The 18,709-nt window shown below is 39.7% G+C and overlaps 1 protein-coding gene across 13 annotated transcripts in view; it reads right to left on the bottom strand.

The window, feature by feature from the left end:
* kiaa1109 (KIAA1109 ortholog) overlaps positions 1-18,709 on the bottom strand; it is a 40,425-nt gene that overhangs the window by 19,784 nt on the left and 1,932 nt on the right. For all 13 annotated transcript variants that reach the window (XM_060872215.1, XM_060872217.1, XM_060872220.1 and 10 more), the window contains exons 2-45: positions 17,919-18,021; positions 17,652-17,768; positions 17,469-17,547; positions 17,172-17,236; positions 16,794-16,968; positions 16,405-16,486; positions 15,569-15,762; positions 15,245-15,324; positions 14,941-15,088; positions 14,681-14,837; positions 14,515-14,593; positions 14,304-14,395; positions 14,088-14,205; positions 13,797-13,952; positions 13,451-13,548; positions 13,131-13,309; positions 12,941-13,047; positions 12,544-12,737; positions 12,185-12,394; positions 11,944-12,081; positions 11,667-11,843; positions 11,446-11,574; positions 11,219-11,338; positions 10,109-10,389; positions 9,760-10,004; positions 9,382-9,577; positions 8,391-9,186; positions 8,209-8,279; positions 7,951-8,124; positions 7,639-7,759; positions 7,407-7,541; positions 5,547-5,662; positions 5,195-5,379; positions 4,893-5,114; positions 4,595-4,806; positions 4,368-4,519; positions 3,460-3,610; positions 3,199-3,351; positions 2,858-3,098; positions 1,633-1,778; positions 1,316-1,541; positions 589-753; positions 287-465; positions 19-194 (exon numbers count right to left, since the gene is read on the bottom strand). In XM_060872215.1, the coding sequence (XP_060728198.1) occupies positions 19-194; positions 287-465; positions 589-753; positions 1,316-1,541; positions 1,633-1,778; positions 2,858-3,098; positions 3,199-3,351; positions 3,460-3,610; positions 4,368-4,519; positions 4,595-4,806; positions 4,893-5,114; positions 5,195-5,379; positions 5,547-5,662; positions 7,407-7,541; positions 7,639-7,759; positions 7,951-8,124; positions 8,209-8,279; positions 8,391-9,186; positions 9,382-9,577; positions 9,760-10,004; positions 10,109-10,389; positions 11,219-11,338; positions 11,446-11,574; positions 11,667-11,843; positions 11,944-12,081; positions 12,185-12,394; positions 12,544-12,737; positions 12,941-13,047; positions 13,131-13,309; positions 13,451-13,548; positions 13,797-13,952; positions 14,088-14,205; positions 14,304-14,395; positions 14,515-14,593; positions 14,681-14,837; positions 14,941-15,088; positions 15,245-15,324; positions 15,569-15,762; positions 16,405-16,486; positions 16,794-16,968; positions 17,172-17,236; positions 17,469-17,547; positions 17,652-17,768; positions 17,919-18,009 (7,328 nt within the window). In that variant the 5' untranslated portion in view covers positions 18,010-18,021. The remainder of the gene's footprint in view (positions 1-18; positions 195-286; positions 466-588; positions 754-1,315; positions 1,542-1,632; positions 1,779-2,857; positions 3,099-3,198; positions 3,352-3,459; positions 3,611-4,367; positions 4,520-4,594; positions 4,807-4,892; positions 5,115-5,194; positions 5,380-5,546; positions 5,663-7,406; positions 7,542-7,638; positions 7,760-7,950; positions 8,125-8,208; positions 8,280-8,390; positions 9,187-9,381; positions 9,578-9,759; positions 10,005-10,108; positions 10,390-11,218; positions 11,339-11,445; positions 11,575-11,666; positions 11,844-11,943; positions 12,082-12,184; positions 12,395-12,543; positions 12,738-12,940; positions 13,048-13,130; positions 13,310-13,450; positions 13,549-13,796; positions 13,953-14,087; positions 14,206-14,303; positions 14,396-14,514; positions 14,594-14,680; positions 14,838-14,940; positions 15,089-15,244; positions 15,325-15,568; positions 15,763-16,404; positions 16,487-16,793; positions 16,969-17,171; positions 17,237-17,468; positions 17,548-17,651; positions 17,769-17,918; positions 18,022-18,709) is intronic.

The raw sequence follows: 18,709 nt of genomic DNA, 5'->3' as shown, positions 1-18,709 counted from the left end.
AACGATTATGCTAGATACCTGCGAGCTCGTTTGTTTTTCCTGTACTTGCTGGTGTCTGAGTCCACAATGTCTGCCCTCAAGCACTCCAGAGTACCGCTAAAAGACAAGTGCTCCCCAAAATACATCTTGTAGCTGAGTGGAGGACCTTCCTGAGCCTGGATCCCAATGTGACTGAGGAGAGGTTTAAACACCACCTACACACACACAGTGAGTGAGTGAATACTGAAGAGAAGTTGAGCACATCTATAATAGTACATAAACAGTATGATGAATGCATAAACAGTACCTGTGCATCAGCCAGCTGCACAGCAGCAGGGCAGAGGTTGGTCTCGTCTTGCTCAAGAAGGTCATCTTGGCTGGTGCTGTGCTGAGAGTGCGTGTGCTGGGAGTGTGTGTCCATTGTGTTCTGATCACTTGACAGAACTGTGTTAAAGTCTGAAGCTGAAGGAATGGTTGGAAGCACACCTAGAGCATGAGAAGATATCATGAATTTGTGTGTGCATACACACACACACACACACACACACACACACTGACCTGCCACTGCTTTGAATTAAATGTTACATATGCACAAACATGCACACATACCCCCAGTCTGGAGGCTATTGTGCTGAGAGCGATTTAATGGAGACTCCTGGACATTGCCTCCTGAACGGTTCCCTACTGCATTGGACATCCAGTTGTAGAAGCTGACAGATGACGGCTCGGTCAGGAGAGGATGCTCAGTCAGCATTTCCGTGCCAAGACTATTTCCTAAGCAACACACATAGTAAATAATTAAGATACAACATTACAGGGCGACATGGTAGTGCAGCTCATGGTCTGTTTTTCAATTCTGAGCTAGGGTGGAAGTAGGTGGATTGGAGTTCTCCTAGATATAAATGAATGTGTGAATGTTTCTGGTGCTTTGTGACTGACAGGCTTTCCATCCTGATCTGGGGATAACAATGCCACTCTAAAGATAGACATATCCCTATATACAGTGAGACAATAGAGATGTACTTGCTCACAAAAAAATTATGTGGAAAATCAAATTTGAAGTTGCGTCATAGCCAAGTGGCTTTTTTGTCCAATGACCAATACTTGATGAAATAATCCTGTTAACCTGTACTACTTTATACTAAATCTAATACTAACAGTCATGCTATCTTTACAGCTCTTGCATATTTGACTTGAATTGTTGTATAATGACAACAATGGGAAATAACATCTGCAGCTTCTCTAGCAGCAGTGTGACCTGCTCAGAAAATATATCATGCACCAAGGGTATAATTATGGTACTATTAAATTGAAAATCCCTAAAGAATTACCGTACCTGTACGTGTCAGAGAGCTGCCCTTTGCTGCCACTTGCTCACTATTACGAGAAGGTGTGGCTTCTAGTAGGTTATGCAGACTGGGGAAGCTTCCTGTCAGGTAGCTTAGCAATGATTCCTTTCGTGGGCTATGATTGGACTGCAGCCCTGTTCGACTCACATGAGCCGGCGAATCAGCTGCTGTGTCACCACTAGTGTAGCTCAAAGACTGGTAAGGATGAGAACCCTGAAAACAACAGCAGATAAGCTCATGAGGCATCACGTCAGCAAAATATACATATCTAATTGAAAAGATTACATGGCAAACTAAGACATACCTTGATCTTGAGACCTGACTCATTGTGCGTATGAGATTTAGACAGCTTTCTCATGATCTCAACACCACTCACAGGAGCAGAGTTTCCAGTGGGAGCGGGTCGACTACACACATTCTCCAAAAGCATTGTGTGCTCGCTAACTGTGCCTAAACATACAATTGTTTATGATTACACAAGCCGAATACTGCTCCTATAAATATAAAGATATGCAAAGTAGAGGGTACTCCAGGACCAGGGTTGGAAACCTGTGCCATAACATATTATACACATAGTGGAATTAGGGTTGCAAAGGGGCGGAAAGTTTCCGTTAAATTTACGAAAACTTTGGGGAATTTTGGAAATATTCAAAATTGGAAACTTTACGGGAATTTTTGGAAATTTACGGGAATTATTTGGAAAATAGGGAAATTTATATAAACTATATCATATGCAAACATAAATAAACATTTGTTTGGTCATAAGCAGACATGCATGCAAGGTAATACAAATTTTAAAAATTACGTCTTGACTGATTTAATTGTAAGTAGAACTTTAATTGATTATTTCATTGAGTAACACAAAAGCATAATAAACATTATTATGCTTGTAATAAACATAATAAACTTAATAATTGTAATAAACATTATTTTATAGAGGATTTTTTTTTATTTCAGGGGGAGTGAGTGTGTGGGAGAGGGTCATCAAATTATCAGTGTATGTGTAACACTCCTAATTTACTGCTTATTAAGAGTTAGTAAGGTAGTTATTAAGTTTAGGTATTGGGTACAATTAAGAATGTAGAATAAGGTAATGCAGAATAAGGCATTAATATGTGCTTAATAAGTACTAATAAATAGCCAATATTCTATTAATATTCATGCTAATAAGCAACTAGTTAAATGACCCTAAAATAAAGTGTTACTGTGCATGTTATGGAAGAATGCAAGTACATGCAGGGGGTGTGGCCTCAATGGCCCTCCAGTAAGCAGTGTGCTGTGTGACCGAGGAATGCAGGGTACAAATTCAACTTAAATTGCATTAAATCTTGTTGTTTTAAACAAAAGTATGCTGTTAAGATTTTCTTTAACTACATTTAAGTTCCTTGTTATAGGCAACTCTACATTTTTTTTTTTAAATTCCCAGTTTATTTCCATATATTCCCGTTTAATTCCCATATATTCCCGTTAATTCCCATGGAAAGTTTCCAGCCTTGAGAATTGAGTGTGGATGGCTGCATGTGTGTTACCTGCATCAAACTCAAATTCCACACCATCAGCACTGGTGTCGCTCTGAAGGGCTGCACCACTGTCCATACCATGAGCTATATCAGGATCAGTATCTGGAACCTCTTTGGGTTTGGGTAGTTGATTAGGTCGTAGTAGACCAACTGCCTTAAATGCCTGGGTTACAACAATGAATTTCATCCACTGGCGAGCAAGGGCAACTAAACCTTTTTTCAGTGTCACCAGGGCAGGCAGGCCATCATTCTAATAACATGAAAGTAAAAGTTAGAAGAATCAACAAGCAAACATGCACACACACACACACACACACACACACACACACAGTATATTCACACTGTCTTACCATGGTTGCCTCTTCTATAACACTATAGTTGGCTTGCTGAAGGTAGCGGTGTAAAATGTTACAAAGTAAACAGGATGGATTTTCGTGAAGGTAACGTGCTCTCTTTGTCACACGGTTATACTTGCTACGGAATGGGATGTGAATGCTCTTCTTCTGTTATAATAAAACACACACAGATACTTAATCATTAATACAGCTTTGATGTGTCATATAAAAGCAGTAAATGTGAGGGTTTATTCGTTAAAAATTTTGATTCTTAACCTCCAGGGCTTCAGTCATGATGCAGCCCATAACAGCACACACACGCAACGTAGACTCCATGTTCAGCTTCTGGAACGTGGATTTCAGCTGGTCAATAGGCACCAGCCAGGCTCCGACAGCAGGAGTTGCAGTGCTTAGTAAATTTAGCTGCCTACGTCACCAAAACAAAAACAAACCAATTAAAAATGCAAGAGTTTGTGTGTTTTAGTTTCATGTGACGTGAACCTCATGTGGATTAGACAATTTTGTTCAAATGTGGGTCATTATTAATTACAGTTTTTCAGTGAAATTTTCAGTGTTATTTGTGTGCTTTTGCTTATTTTGTGGTTTTAGTTCGATTTAAAAAACGAGTGTATAGCGTAACTACTTACTTGTGGTCTCTTTTTTCTTCTTTGTATTTATACATTGTGTTGTGTAAATACTGTAAACTATATTATGTCTTTATTTAGTTTTTTATATAATAATAATAATAATAATAATAATAATAATAATAATAATAATAATAATACATTTTATTTCATGGTGCCTTTCAGAACACCCAAGGTCACTTACAAGTAATATACAGGTCATTACATAAGACAAAACACATAAACAAACAGCATATATATATAAAGTGCATTTAAGTCTCAATAAAACATGTTATAAGAAAGACTGTATAAAAAGATAAGTCTAAAGACGCGTTTTAAAAGTCAGCAAGCACTCGCTATTGCGAACATCGAGGGGAAGAGAATTCCATAGGCGGGGGGCAACATAACTAAAAGATCTGGCACCCCCATAGTAGTAAGTTGAATCCGAGGTACCACAAGAGAAATTGAAGATATTTGCATCCATTTTTTTTCTTTGTTGCTATAACAGAGAAATTTTCCCATTGTGGGTTGAATAAAGGTTTCTCTTATCTTATCTTATACCTGGACACGGCCTGCATTTGAGAGCGCATGTTGGTTGGAGCTGCGAAACTGAACCAAATTTCCTTTATAGTAAGCTTCATACTGCTAGAGTCAGGAGGAGGTGGCAGTAAGGGGAGATCCTTTTTCAAGTCATCGGATTCCACCCCTTCATCCTGCATAGACAAATAGACATTAAGAAACGATAAAACTGAGTAAACGGCAGTAAACTATAAAAACCATGGCAGTACCTGTTCATCAGAGTCAGAGTTATTGTTTAGCTCGGAGGCAGGACTGTGAGCATCGTTGGGCAGGTTGTCATCAGACACATCTGTGCTGTATCCACTTCCTGTCTGCGAGCCACTGGAACCATTTGATTTAGAGGCACCTCCCTTAACACCTGTTTCAGCTCCACCCATCACTCCAAATGCACTGTAGAGAACTGCCCCTGACTGGCGGCCCCCTATATACAAAACACAGCAAGCATATTTTATAGCTTAAATATAATAATTAGGATGTATAATTAAATTCATAGTATTTATACAGTACCTTTGACAGTAAGGTTCTCAATCCCACACTCAAACATGATCCAACCCCATTTTTCAGGGCTCATCCCAGAGCGCAAGGGGTCAGAAGTATGATCTTGGGAATGATCAGTGCTGATTGAAGGTTCTGTCTCATCCACCAAGGCAAAGTCATCTGTCTCCTCTAAGCTGAAGAGAACCTTCGACTTCTCAAAAGGAATGGCAGTAATAGCACATGCACCCAGATCTGCAAAAATCGCCAGACCTTAATTTTTTTTGTAACGTTTATGGAGATTTGAAATCTAAATGAAAATATAATATGTATACCTGATGAGTCAAGGCCACGCAGTTGGCTGTGTATACGATAAATGTTGAGTCTGGCTGCGATCTCTTTGCCTTTTTCCACCCCTGCATTTGAGCGCAGAGAGCCACTAGATTGGGGAGCCATCTTAGATGCTGATGAGAACTTCTCCATCATTGCAGATGACTTCTCCGTGTCCTCTACTATTCCCCTGTATGTCACAATCATCAAACACACCACTTTATCCAAACAGAGACCTTTACTTAACTCTTTTTAAAAAATGCTGTTTAGTTTCGCATTACTTTTTTATTTACAATTATCATACTATTAGTAAGTGAAAGAAGGAAAATGCAAATAACTTCATGTTTCTAAGGTTACCTGTTCATTCGAAGTTGGGTAGCGATTCTGTCAAAGCAGAGGGCCACAAGAGAGACATGTGTCATGCTTCTATTGTCACGCTCTTCTACTGAAGCCTGTAGCATGCACAGATTCACCTGTAATTACACACACATACAAAGTCATATATGTGTGTGTGTGTGTGTGTGTGTGTGTTAAATACTAATTAGTACATACACCTTCTATCAATTAAAGTGACTGATTAAAAACAAAGAACAACTGTTCTTAAAGGATTTTTGAGATATCTTCTTGGTAATATCCAACTGGAAAAGCCACAAAGAGCTTACAAACCAGTACGGGATCTCATTGCTGAAAAATATCTATTAGGAGAGGGTTACAAAAAAAAAACATACAAGACGTGGAATGCTGTAAAGACAATAAATCAACGGATGGAGAAAATATGGCACAGTATATCGACAGTGACATTACTAAGAACAGGACACTCCCTAAAAGTGATGAGAAGACCAGGAGAAAACAGATCAGGGAGGCCACAACAAGGCCTACAGCAACATTAAAAGAATTGCATCAATGGCTAAAAAAAAAAACAAAAGAATAGCAAAAGTACTGGTTGCTTTTGTGTTATGGATTGATAAAACCAAAGTTGAATTTTTTGCCCATAAAAACACAGCACATTAAAAGAACACCATATCCACACTGAAGCATGAAGGTGGCAGCATCATGCTTTTCGGGCTGCTTTTCTTGAGCCGAAAGTTGCTTTAATCAGGTTGGAGGGAATAATGAAGCACTCTAGATACCAGTACATTTTTGCACAAAACCTTAAGGCTTCTGCTAAAACACTTAAGATAAAGAGGAATTTCACCTTCCAACATGACAATGACCTGAAGCACACCCAGAAATCAATATAGAAATGACTTTAAAAAAAAAACAAGATCAATGTTTTGGGCCACGTTCACACTGCAAGTCAATGCTCAATTCGGATATTTTGCTCAGATCTGATTTTTTTGTTTGGCTGTTCACATTACCTTTTAAAATATGGCTTATATCAGGTACCAGTGTGAACTGTTTGCTGTTTCAAACTGACCCACATGCGCAAACGAACAATAACAATGACGTCACACGCAGGACGCCGTTGCGATAAAAAGGAGGAAGTATTGTATCATCTGGTGCAAGCAAACATCATGTAATGCTATAATGTGATGTATTCAATGCAAACATTATGAGCTGGTTCACGTAACCACTTTATATAACACTCTTAACACACACGTTACCAGTCACGTTTGTTTCACGTTTTCGCCGGCGCAAAAAGAAAAAAAGTTTTTGCCGGCGCATAATTGTGACGAATATCGATGTAGATTGACGTAAAAGTCGCATCAAATCTGCCTTGGCTGTTCACACTGCAGCCACATTGGAAAAAATATGGAAGTGGCCCAGATCTGATTTGAAAAAATCTTATCTGGGCCAGATTTGAGTGTTCACACTACTCCTGAAGAAGTCTGACCTGGTCACTTGACCCCAAAAAATTTGGGCCACTTTTACCTGCAGTGTGAACGTGGCCTTGGAGTGGCCCAGCCAGTCCAGATCTAAACCAATCAAAATTTATAGCGTGACACGAAGAGAATTAACATGCTTCTGGAGGTAAAATATTCATAAGACAAGATATGCCAAACTGATCAAATTTTACCCAAAAAGACTGAATGCTGTGATAAAATCTAAAGGTGCCTCAACTAAGTATTAGTTTAGGGGTGTGCGCACACTTTTTTTTTTTTACATTGCAAATTTTTTTTAACAGGGGTGTGTAGACTTTTTGTACAAAAAAAAAAAATTATACACACACACACACACACACACACACACACACACACCACATGCATACATACATACCTTTGGAATTGTAACATTAGCTTGCAGACCCTTTATTTTGACATTGTCAGGTTTGACTGACAGGTCAGTCTGTCCATGAGGTGTGTTCAAGGAACCATTAGCCTTAGAGATTTTATGCTCTGGCTTTACAATGCTCTGCAAAATAACAATTGAAGAAAATATCACCTCGTTTGCTTTCAGCAAAAAAATGAAAATTTCATGTTAGTCTCTGCACGTGTCCAAGTTTACTCACAGACTCAGGAACAGTGGATTTACTGATCTGATAAGCTTCATTCAGTACTTTGCCATGCAGGTCATCCAGGATGGATGCTGGATGGCGGATACTTGCGAAATGCACCATGGACTCAATGTACCTACAGTAAAGCGGCACGTATAGTTAACATAATGACATCTATTAAACAAGGAAAATGATAGAACAAGAAATGTTGATATTGAAAGATGTTCAAATGACTCAAACTGTTTTATTCCTCTTTTAACCCACAAAGCAATTTGCTAATGCTAAGATTAAAAAAAAAACAAAAAACATTTCAAATGAAATACTGACCTGTCTAGAGCCTCGGCCACTAAAGGAGTCAGCACCACATGCACTGCCCCTTTAACTTCCACGATAGCAGTGGTCCTGGTCTGGGCAAGGGGCTGATCCATGGTCCAGTCTTCAGTGTTTGTGTCCTCATCTGTGTTTTCCATAGCCCGCTTGTCAAGGGGGGTGTAAGGAGTGCTACACAAACAATGGAATATGTGGTAATAAGAGGGCATTAAATACTGTCATGAATAAATGCAGCACCAGTGAGTGTCACATTACCTGCTTAAATCTCCCATAAGCTGAACACCTCTGTCTAATAGAGAGTTAGCAGACAGACCAGCTTTGACCATCTGCAAAAAAGAAACAATATGACAATCATTAGTCATAACATTTCTATGTAACGGTACAATTTTATATTACATTTATTACAAACTCTAGCAAACACAGTCATACAAACCAACCTTAAAGGCAGGAAGGGACAACTGATCAAAAGATGCAGAACTTTCTTCACTGGTGGGTGTATCGAGGTCAAGGGGGCGATGCAGGGATGACTTTGATGTTCTCTTATTGGTTGGTTGCTTGACAGCCCAGTTGGACACATGATAATGTGCCAGATAATTATGATAACAAGCCATTAAATGGGGCTGAGTTGTTAGGAGGCCTGACTCTGCTCTTTCTGTTTCCATAGAACCCTCTTCCTCCAATCCAAGTGCAGAGACAAAAGATGCCTGAGAGGTGTGGCTAGGCAAATGGGGTGGACGGGGCTCTGTCACAGACAGTGGTCCTTCTACACTATGATAAATTGAGGTGTGACTGTGTTCAATATGGAGCTGCCCTTGCTGTCTCCGCCTTCGTTTCCTTCCTGGGTACGTGCCTGGCCCCTCGTCACTGCTGATTGGTTCAAAGTCCTCATTTGCACTAAAATAGGCCTCACTATCAGCGACAGACATTGAGGAGTCCACTGAGCGGTACTGATGGAACGTGCTGGAATCTGCTGAAGGGGTGAAAGGGAAAGAGCCATAGCTACGCCGCTGCCGTGGTGAGTCCAAAACATTCTCATCACTTCGAGACACCTCACTGCTAAACTGTACACCAACAGGAGGTGGAGCCTTCTCTGTAAAGACAGCAGCGGAGAGACTCTTGGTGCTGCCGAGGCGAGTTGACTGAACAGACGCCTGACGCTTGAGGGGTGACCGGAGTGGTGAACGTAATGGTTGGCCTTCAGCAACAGGCCCATCCGTCGTCACAGTCATTAATCTACATATACATACACACATACAAATTATAAAATACCCGAGACTCATTTTACATGGGTACATATTATTTCACCATTATAAAAGAATTTACAGTAGCAGCCAAACCTGATAACACAAATCTACTTACTAACAACATTTCATTACACTCTTACATTTAATCTACTTTGTTTCATGTCTTAGTGTGTGTTAAACTCACTCTGCACAGGGAGAAGGACTTTCTCGGTCGCCCGCTAATAGTGGCAGGGCAGCACTAGAAGAGGAGTTTTCCTCAGAGGAAGAGGCAGAACTGTGAGAACGCTGAGGCACTTGTAGACTCAGCTGCTGGCTACGCTTTTCCACCTCAGCCGGGAGAGCAGGAGAACAGACATCTCTACGTACACCGATAGCTTTAGCTGCAAAAACACCAATCATGCTTCACTTAACCAACATTTATTTCAAGACCTCAAAAAAGCATCACATTCCAAAGGAAATGTGGGGCGACAAGAACAATTACAAAAAGAAAAGCTAAAAACAAAACAAAACAAAAAAAAATAAATAAAAAATTAGGCAGTCTAGCTTAAGTCAGTTAACATACTTTCTGGTAGTCTAGTTGGCTCCTTCATGATTATCCACTCCCCAGGCTGCAACAGAGATTGACCATAGCTCATGTCAGTGTCAGAGCTGCCAGTTGAAAAGGCTGAGCTGGATGAAGGGCTGATTTCCTCCAATCGGAAAAAATCCAGATTACGAGTTGATCCACCAAAAAAATGGCATCCACCCAAACAGCCACATCGGTTCTTGCTTCGCTTATACTTCTCTTCTGGCCACAAGTACCATAGCCTGATTCACAAAGATATATTTAGATTTAATGTAAACATTAACAATACCATTACACTTATGATCAGCACTCATGTGCAATATATTTTCTAAACACTTTAAAGCACCTTTTTGCTTGCATGTCATGGAGCTCCAGGAATTGTCTCTGCACCTCATATTTGATTGGATGGTCAGCAGCCAAAGCCACATCAGCAGTGATAAGGTTAAAAGTCACGGAACCAGCCTCCAGCCAATTAGATCGTCGTAGAAGAGGTGGCGGCAGGCCTAATCTCACTGCTTCTTGCTGCTCAATATACTGAGCAATAACGACATCCTGAAGGACGGCACTGATGCCCTCCCCTACTGCAGCTGTGTGCAGGTTACAGTTCGCCAACCGCAGTGCGCCCGTCTGGGAAAGACACACATTTCACAATAATGTGTAGTTTAATGGTCCCATACATTAGCAGTGTCAGACACAGATCTAGTTTTAGACTAAAGTGTTCATTTAGCAGAGTGAGTGGGAGTGCATGAAGCCAAAACCGCATTCAGTGCCTGAATACAATTAAACGTAGCTAGCGAGGTAGATAAGAATCTATGATTTGGGACATTTCCAGTATACATCTTGGGTGGTTATGCCTCAAGCTCCAGCCGATATTCCTACAGTTAATGCAATGGTTTGTAACCAATAAAGGAATTTGTTACCAATGAAACATAACTGACTTAAATTCAGAATAATATCTATAATAAATGTGGTGGGGTGATGGCTGAGTGAAAGTCACAGGATTACATTAACAAGATAATATAATTGCGCATATATCTATATATCTATATATATAGATATAGATATAGATAATATAATTGCATATATTATATATATATATATATATATATATATATATATATATATATATATATATATATATATATATATATATATATACATACATACACCAAACAACCATAACATTGAAACCACTGACAGGTGAAGTGAGTAATGTTATTTTATACAATGGCACCTGCCAAGGGATGGGATATATGACGCAGTAAGTGAACAGTCAGTTCTCAAAATCTCGATTTTGACAAGGACCAAATTGTTATGGTTGGCTAGCCAATTATTATTGGCTAGACGTCTGCATCAGCCCATCTCCAAAACAGCAGGCATTGTGGGGTGTTCCCCCACCATAAATGGTGAAAGGGTCATAAATGCCCAAGGCCTGGATTTTCATATATGAACTAACCTTAATGTTAGCTGCACAGCCATGTTCGACAATGAAAACCTGGGCTCCATCGACTGATAGCCGAGTCATTGTATACTTCAACTCTTCAGATGTTCGGCAAGGGCCAGGCAAGGCTGCATACTAAAGAAATCAGACAAGAATATTTCAGTAAGTTTATATATTAACACATGGAACATTTCCACATAATCTCATCAGGTATAGAAGACAGAGAGTCTCTGATGCTGTACCTTGGCATCACAGGTTCTCTGGTCCACTCCATGCTGACAGGTGACAGAGGGTTTAGGCTGCTCCAGTTGGAACTCACGAGACACCACATGAAATAAAAAGGTCTCCCCCCAACTCAGCAGGGTGGCACACTGAAATGTAAAAGCAACCAGTATTAAGATTCAGTCATACTATTTCATATATTCCAGCTGAACACTTTAACTACATTTTTTAAAAAACACACCTGTGGCACAGTGACTTTGCCTGTAAGAGCTCCAGCCTGTACATCAATGAGCCAGGCATACTCAAGTGTGTCACTACCAGGTGGTAACCCTTCTGCTGAAAACATTGCATGGGCTCGCATCTGCAGACCTGAGAGACTCAGATGCCCGTCACTTAACGCTCCATCAACAGCAGGACGCTACACAATTAAAAAAGAGCCGCAATTGCAGGAATTATTAAAAATCAGAATTTCAATTATACAAAAGACATCCATTTCACCAAAGTGACATCCATCCAACCTGGTAGCTGTCACTGACAAAGACATGTAATGGTGAGAAGATGAGCTGCAGCAGTGTTTCCTTGTATCCTTTCTTCATCTCAAAACACAGACGCTCCAGATACCCTGTCGGACCATCCAGATTGTCACTGTTGCAATGCTGTCATACAAACACACAGGGTTCGTCAGGGTTTAATTATACGGCCACTTCTAATAACAAATAACTCTCAGTTTTGCTGTAATGTGGGGGTTTATTTACTGACCATAGGAAGCCGCCCATGGATCTTGTGGAGGTTAATAAGCACGGTAATGTCCCAGGGACGTAGCGAGAGAGGACTAGGTGTGTCTTTGTGGCCACGCTCCTCCAGACCCACTCCAGTCCAGCCAGATGAGGAGGAGCAAGAGCTTAGTACAGGGCTGGAAAGTGATTCCTCAAAGTCTGTGTACATGTCATCTTCACCAAAGTAATTTTCCTATATTGTTAAAAGAAGTTTAATTGATGATAAAATGATCCGTTTGCATATGCACCCAGTTTATCTGCAGTATTAGGTTGCATTCTAAGTCAGTATGATACTAATGTTAGTGTGCGTTCTGGTTAGAAAAAAGAAAAGCCCTTTCACACCTTAATAGACAGCAAGGCTCTGAGCAGGGGTCCATAAAGGATGATGTGGGAGTCAGGGCTGAGTTCCATCTCCACATGCAGCCGGTCTGGGGGCAGCAGGCTGGGGTCAGCCGGCACACGTGGAGGAGGAACACAGGGGGAGTGCTGTGGGGGGCGCAAGGCTGACAGTATAGACTCCTCTGAAATCTCTGAAACTGCATGCAGGGAAAATTTTGTTCAGATTTACACATGAAAATGTACCATGATTAAAAAAAATGTTTTGCTAGTTATGATTATGCTATGATAGTACACATATGAAACATCTGTAAGAGGACAAAAAGATTTTACAACATAATCCATTAAATAGTTTCAGAAAAAGCAACCGTGTGCAATTGATTGAGTAGATGTATAAACTCACATGACCGTTTGAGCTGCTCATCAGACTTCTGTGGGTAGATGGGATGCCAGGTATAGTCTATAATGAGCATGAAATTTGGCACACTCCAGCAGTCCACCCATCCAGCCCTAAAGAAATACTACATTTAGAAACACTCACTAATGCAACAATAAATAGACGAAAAGAAGAAAGAAGAACGGAGCCTTCATACTTGGCTTGGGTCATATTTCTCCAGCGAGCTTTGTTGTTCTTTGGAGCCCACTGGGCTTCTGCTGGCATGCCATTGTCTGGCGAAGCCTTAGTCTGCTGATAATCTTTTGCTAGAGTTAACAAAGGATATCGACTGGGATGGCAGTCAGGCAAACAAAGACGCATATCTGTGTCTTCTGCCTAAGAGAACAAAATGAACAACTGGCACTTTTGGCACAATTTTGGTCCATGGTAAAAGAAGTGGACAAATATTATCCTTAATAAACAAAAAACACTACCATAACTAACAAATGCCATTTAAAGTCAAGTGTCTGTACTCACTCTCAAGCAGAAACATGTGTTACAGGTGGAAGGAACAAACTCGTTAAAAGGTAACGTGAAGTCAATGTTCAGAGTTTCTCCACAGGCAGCGAGATACACTGGAGACGTTAAAAAAAGAGACATTAATGAAGAAAGGAGGAAGGTGAACAGGGGAATTAGACCTTTATCTGACATGTTAGTAAATCCATAGTAAGCATTAAGTCCCAATCCTGATGTGTTGTTGCTCATTACCAGGTGTTTTAATTTGAATGCGTTAAAATGTTCCTTAAGCTTTTCTAAAATGTAACGTTAGAGATACTACATTAGAGAAATCCTTAATTACAGCCACCATACAGGTCTTCCTCACCATTCTCCTGCTGTTTGGTGGAGCAGTCAATCCAGTTGTGCTGATTAGCAGCCCAGATCATCTCAAACTGATGGAAAAGCATTTTGAACTTCCAGGAATAAGGAACAAACGAGTAGATATCTGGCTCACTATCACTGGCCCAATCTTGGATTAGATCTGTACACAATTAATTGAATTCATAAAGAAGCTGCATTGAAACTTACTAGACCGCAACAAGAAAGGGAAAACGAGAAAGAGAGAACAATTATGCATGTGTTAACTGCTCGAAGGTAGATACTAAAAAAGGCTTACCGGTAAAGAAGTTCTTTTGAGCATAAATAAAATGATAAGTGGCTTTGTACACCTCTATCTCACACTGCCATGACTGAGGCATATTCCACACACGTGGGTAACTGGCTATCACGTAGAACTAGACGGGTAGAGAAAATACAATTAATATGCTTATCTTTTTCTCTCTCGGGAAAACTCACTCACTCACACACAAACCCAATCCTACTGCAAACTCACAGCCAGCATCTCAGCCTCCAGCAGGGTCCTGTACTGCATGCTGCTAGTGGTGTCCACATGCAGCAACTGCCCTTTAACAGTAGGAGAATAACCTGTGAGAGAACAGGGAAGAATATTTTATAATGGTAAATACAATACAGTAGGAAGCAATTAAGAAAAAAAAGATACATCAGATTAGTTTAATTTAAATAAATCAGATCAGAAAATGTACCATTTTCGCCTACAGTCATAGGAATGTTGACCTCCAAATATGAACCTGCACCGACATTGACATGAACAGCATTTGTCTCCTGTAAAAACAAATAAAGATGAATAAGCAGACTGTGTCTTCATGGACACACAGGAGAGAAAAGAAAAAAAGCAAGGAGAAACTCTACCCTGTTTTTGGTGAACAGTAAATCTATCGTTGCATCTGCTATGATGTTCATGCGGAGTTCAAAGGCCAGGATTTGTCTGGGTTTCCCTGGTGTGGGAACATCACTCACTTTCATTGGCTGGTAGTCTGCAGGCAGAAAGAATTTCCAAAGACTGTCCCTGTGGACACAAAACATAGAATATTCATGAGTTACAATGCTAATGTGTGATTGTAGTGAGTGAGTGAATTTACTTATGCAAATGTATTTGTGTATGTTCAGACCTCTGTCTGTCAGCCCATGGTCCATAGTTAAAGTCTGTTCCTTTTCCACACACTATATCTAAGCCCCAGCATGGAGGTAGATCCTGCAGCTTCGTGCCCTCAGATGAGGCATCGGCGTCCCCATTCTCCAGCTCTTCAGGAACTAGGCCTTCACATGAGATGCACATTTAATTTATGCCCTGTATCATTTCCATCTATATTTACTCTTTCATTCTTGTAAAATAAAAAGATGTAGCTTGTTAAACACTGCCAAAAATAAACCAATGAGAAGTAATAAAGCATTTTCTTAATAGAAAACACAAACCTGGTTGATCCTGGTAGTAGTAAATGTCTACATCATTCGACTGCATTACTACAAATCCCTCTCCCATGAGTCTAGGTGGCCTGAAAACAAAAAAAGTGTTAACTATTGGCTAAACCTCAATAAACTGTGTAGGACTTCAATCTATATAAATGAACTCAAAACACTATAAATAATAATAGCACAATTTTGATGACAATAGGACAATTTTAAACTAATATGATTAAACTGGAATCAAGTCATCTCTCTGACAAGCTGATGGCATTAGTGGAGTATTTAGTACATGTAGCGCAGGCTTTTTATGAACCTGGACAAAGAACAACTCACTCGTCGTTCTGCCGGCCAAGATATTGTGGGTTAGGCACCAGCATCACACGCACATTTTCCAGAGAGCCCTTCACTATGTGCATGAACTGATCTAGATGACTGCTAGGAGGCTTGGTGGCATAAGTCAGGAAGGCATCTTCAAAGTTCATACACACAGTCTGAGGGAGGTTGAGATTCCCGAACGCCATCCGACCCTGAGAGAGTAAAGAAGATGGAAGAAAGAGGGAACGTTAGTTTTAAAATGCTGTGTTAGGAGGCACATAATCAATTATCCTTTCTGTACACAACTCTGTACCACTCTGTCTGACAACTAATTAACACAAATACACACTCATACATACTTGCAACAAAAGCCTCAGGCATGAGACGAGCACACATACGCTTTCTTATCGATGGTGCATTTTGTACATTTTCAAAATACATAATTCTGTGCATTTGGTGGTGGCTGGTGTAATTTGTTCAGAAACAATATGCCTTAAAACATTAAGAATTATTTATTATCAAACATGAATCTGATGTGGATGTCAAAAATGAGATCCTGTTCTGTATCTTAGAAAGATTGAGGCAGCCGTACAGCAAGCTCGTTTATATCAGCTCGCCCTGGACACACACACACTTTATTAATAATGCAAGACCAGTAACACGAGATGCTATTTCAAACCTGGTCTATTTACAGACAATTAAAACAGATACCTATAGTGTGTGAATGTACTTAAATAATTTCTATGTTTTCTGGCAGGCCAAATTATGAGCTGGTGGATCAGCTTGCACACTGTAATTTGCCCACACTGTGTCCTATATGTATATTAATAGAAACACTGTGTTGCTGTACTCACTGTACTGATGTTGAGTTTCATGACAGGTATCAGGGACCTCCATGATGAAGATGGGTCCTGAGATTCTGCTTGAATGTTAACACTGTTTAAAAAAAAAACAACCCTCCATCCATTAAAGCTGTAACCTACAGGGCTTCATAAAAATATGTACATAGCTCACAAAACCATCATTCATCTATTAAAAAAAGCTGAAAAACAAATGAGTCAGGTCTTTTTAGTGCATACAGAGCATTTGTGCCTGGAGACATTCAGCACAGTACACAAGCAAGCAGAATTCATAATAAAGAAAAGAATACGGTCTGTCAGACCCGCAAGTAAATCAAGTGAAAGTATCAGCAACCTCCATTACTTGGCTGGCAGATTAGATCTTGTGATAAATATAACATTACCTATCAAGTGTTTTATTTTGCACCTCTCTACCCTTCTCCTCATCTCGCCGAGGTGGTACGAGCGTGGGTTCCAAGCCAAACATATCCTGTAGTCGTGCATACACATCTGTACGGTTGTATACATGGAACTCAAAGCCATTAACTGTCACGTGCAGCCGTGTCTCAGCCTTTGGGTCTGAGAAAAAACAAAAAAAAACCTCATCATTTAATAGAATTTTAATCAACATGGTGATCTACGGACATTGAAATATTGGCAAAAGCCTCCAAAAAACTCTAACAAAATCTATCCAACTAAATAACTGACAAAATTGATCTTCATGAAATACTACAAAAAACATTTGAAAAAGTAAAGAGTCTTTTCACTGCTCAATCCCTTACCATGCTGTTTCTGTTTGGGGTTATACATCTTCCACCAACGGAATATAAGGAAGCCATCTTGAATTCTGGAAACAAAATAGTAAATAATTAGTGAAACATAAAAAAAAAAATTGTATAATTTGAAGTTTCCAATATAATGAATGTTAAATGGTTGTTCAATGGATTAAAAACACGACAATGGCAAAAAACTGAATGGCCTCACAAGGAAAAGGGACTAGCCATAAAAATGTAACGTAATGCAAGTCATAAAAGTGAGAAATGTAACCATAAACACAACTACAAGTATTGTCAGCGTACCTAATTGACATGTCTTCGTTGATGAAGTACACATCCCGGAACATGACCTTCCCAGAGAGGACAGAAAAGGAAAAGGAGCCTGCAAGTACAAATTCCAAATACTTCAGCAAATAGGTCAAAACACACATCTTACTTTTACCTTCTGATCAATAGTTTATTCTATAGACAAACACAAATACTGACCAATGTGCATATATCCATTTTTGTAGAGTCGATTGATGATGTGGGTGAGGAGGAGTCCGATGTTACGGGAGTTGTAGTATGTCAAATATATAATCCATCCACAGGACAGAATTGTGGCTGTGAAGGCAAAACAGAAACACTTAAGTGCTTGGAGTACAGCAGAAACAGCGAGGTGTAGTCGACTATGTACTAAAGATTTTCAGGCATTTTAGGAGTTGTTTTGCATGGACAGAAATACAGAGAAACCTTTTTATTTGGGAAACTCACCCACAAGCAGCCACACTAAGTTGGAATTGTGCTGGTTAAGGTATATATCCAAATCGTTCAGACTTGGAACCAGGCTGTTGTTTTTATCCATGGTTAGATGATGCTGTGGATAAAACCATTACCATTAATAAGATGATGACAAATATGAAGAAGAAGAAAATCATGCACTCTCCATGCCTGTGTGGTTCTCTGGCTTCCTTCAACCACCAAGAAATATGTAGGCTAAGATAAATTGGCTAAGGTGAATTGGTACAAGATGAGAATGAGTGTGTGAATGTGTGAGTACATGCTGCCCTGAGATGGACCGGCATCCTATTTCACACACAGTACTCCTGTGATGGGTTTCAGATCCATCGTGAACCTGGCCAGTATAAAGCAGTTTCTGAAGATGAATAAAAATCTGAAATACTAAATGATACACATAGTAGCCTACAAAACCACATATCAATAACTGAAATCGTTCCAGAACGATTTTGCGAGTTTAATAGTCAATACCTCAGTGAGTCTGTGGGCCTCCTATAGTCTGAACCCTTTATTGCATTTTTCGGGTGTGTTTACAGTATGAACTAGGTAAAGGTGGCCTAAAAACCCTTGGCTTAAAAAGATTTAAGCAAAATCTACAAACATAAATTACTTTCAACTAATAATCGTAACATTTTTTATTAATTTGAATAAATTCTTATAATACAAAATGTTAACAAAATTAGCAGCTTCCAATTTAGCTTCTGATTTAGTCAATGCAGTATCTTAGAAAAGCGCATGTGACATAATTTCTATAGATATTGTGGTAA

The sequence above is a fragment of the Tachysurus vachellii genome, chromosome 6 (assembly GCF_030014155.1).
Source record: "Tachysurus vachellii isolate PV-2020 chromosome 6, HZAU_Pvac_v1, whole genome shotgun sequence".
NCBI lineage: Eukaryota > Metazoa > Chordata > Actinopteri > Siluriformes > Bagridae > Tachysurus > Tachysurus vachellii.
The sequence above is the reverse complement of the archived record's forward strand: the minus strand, read 5'-3'. Positions and strand labels throughout refer to the sequence as shown.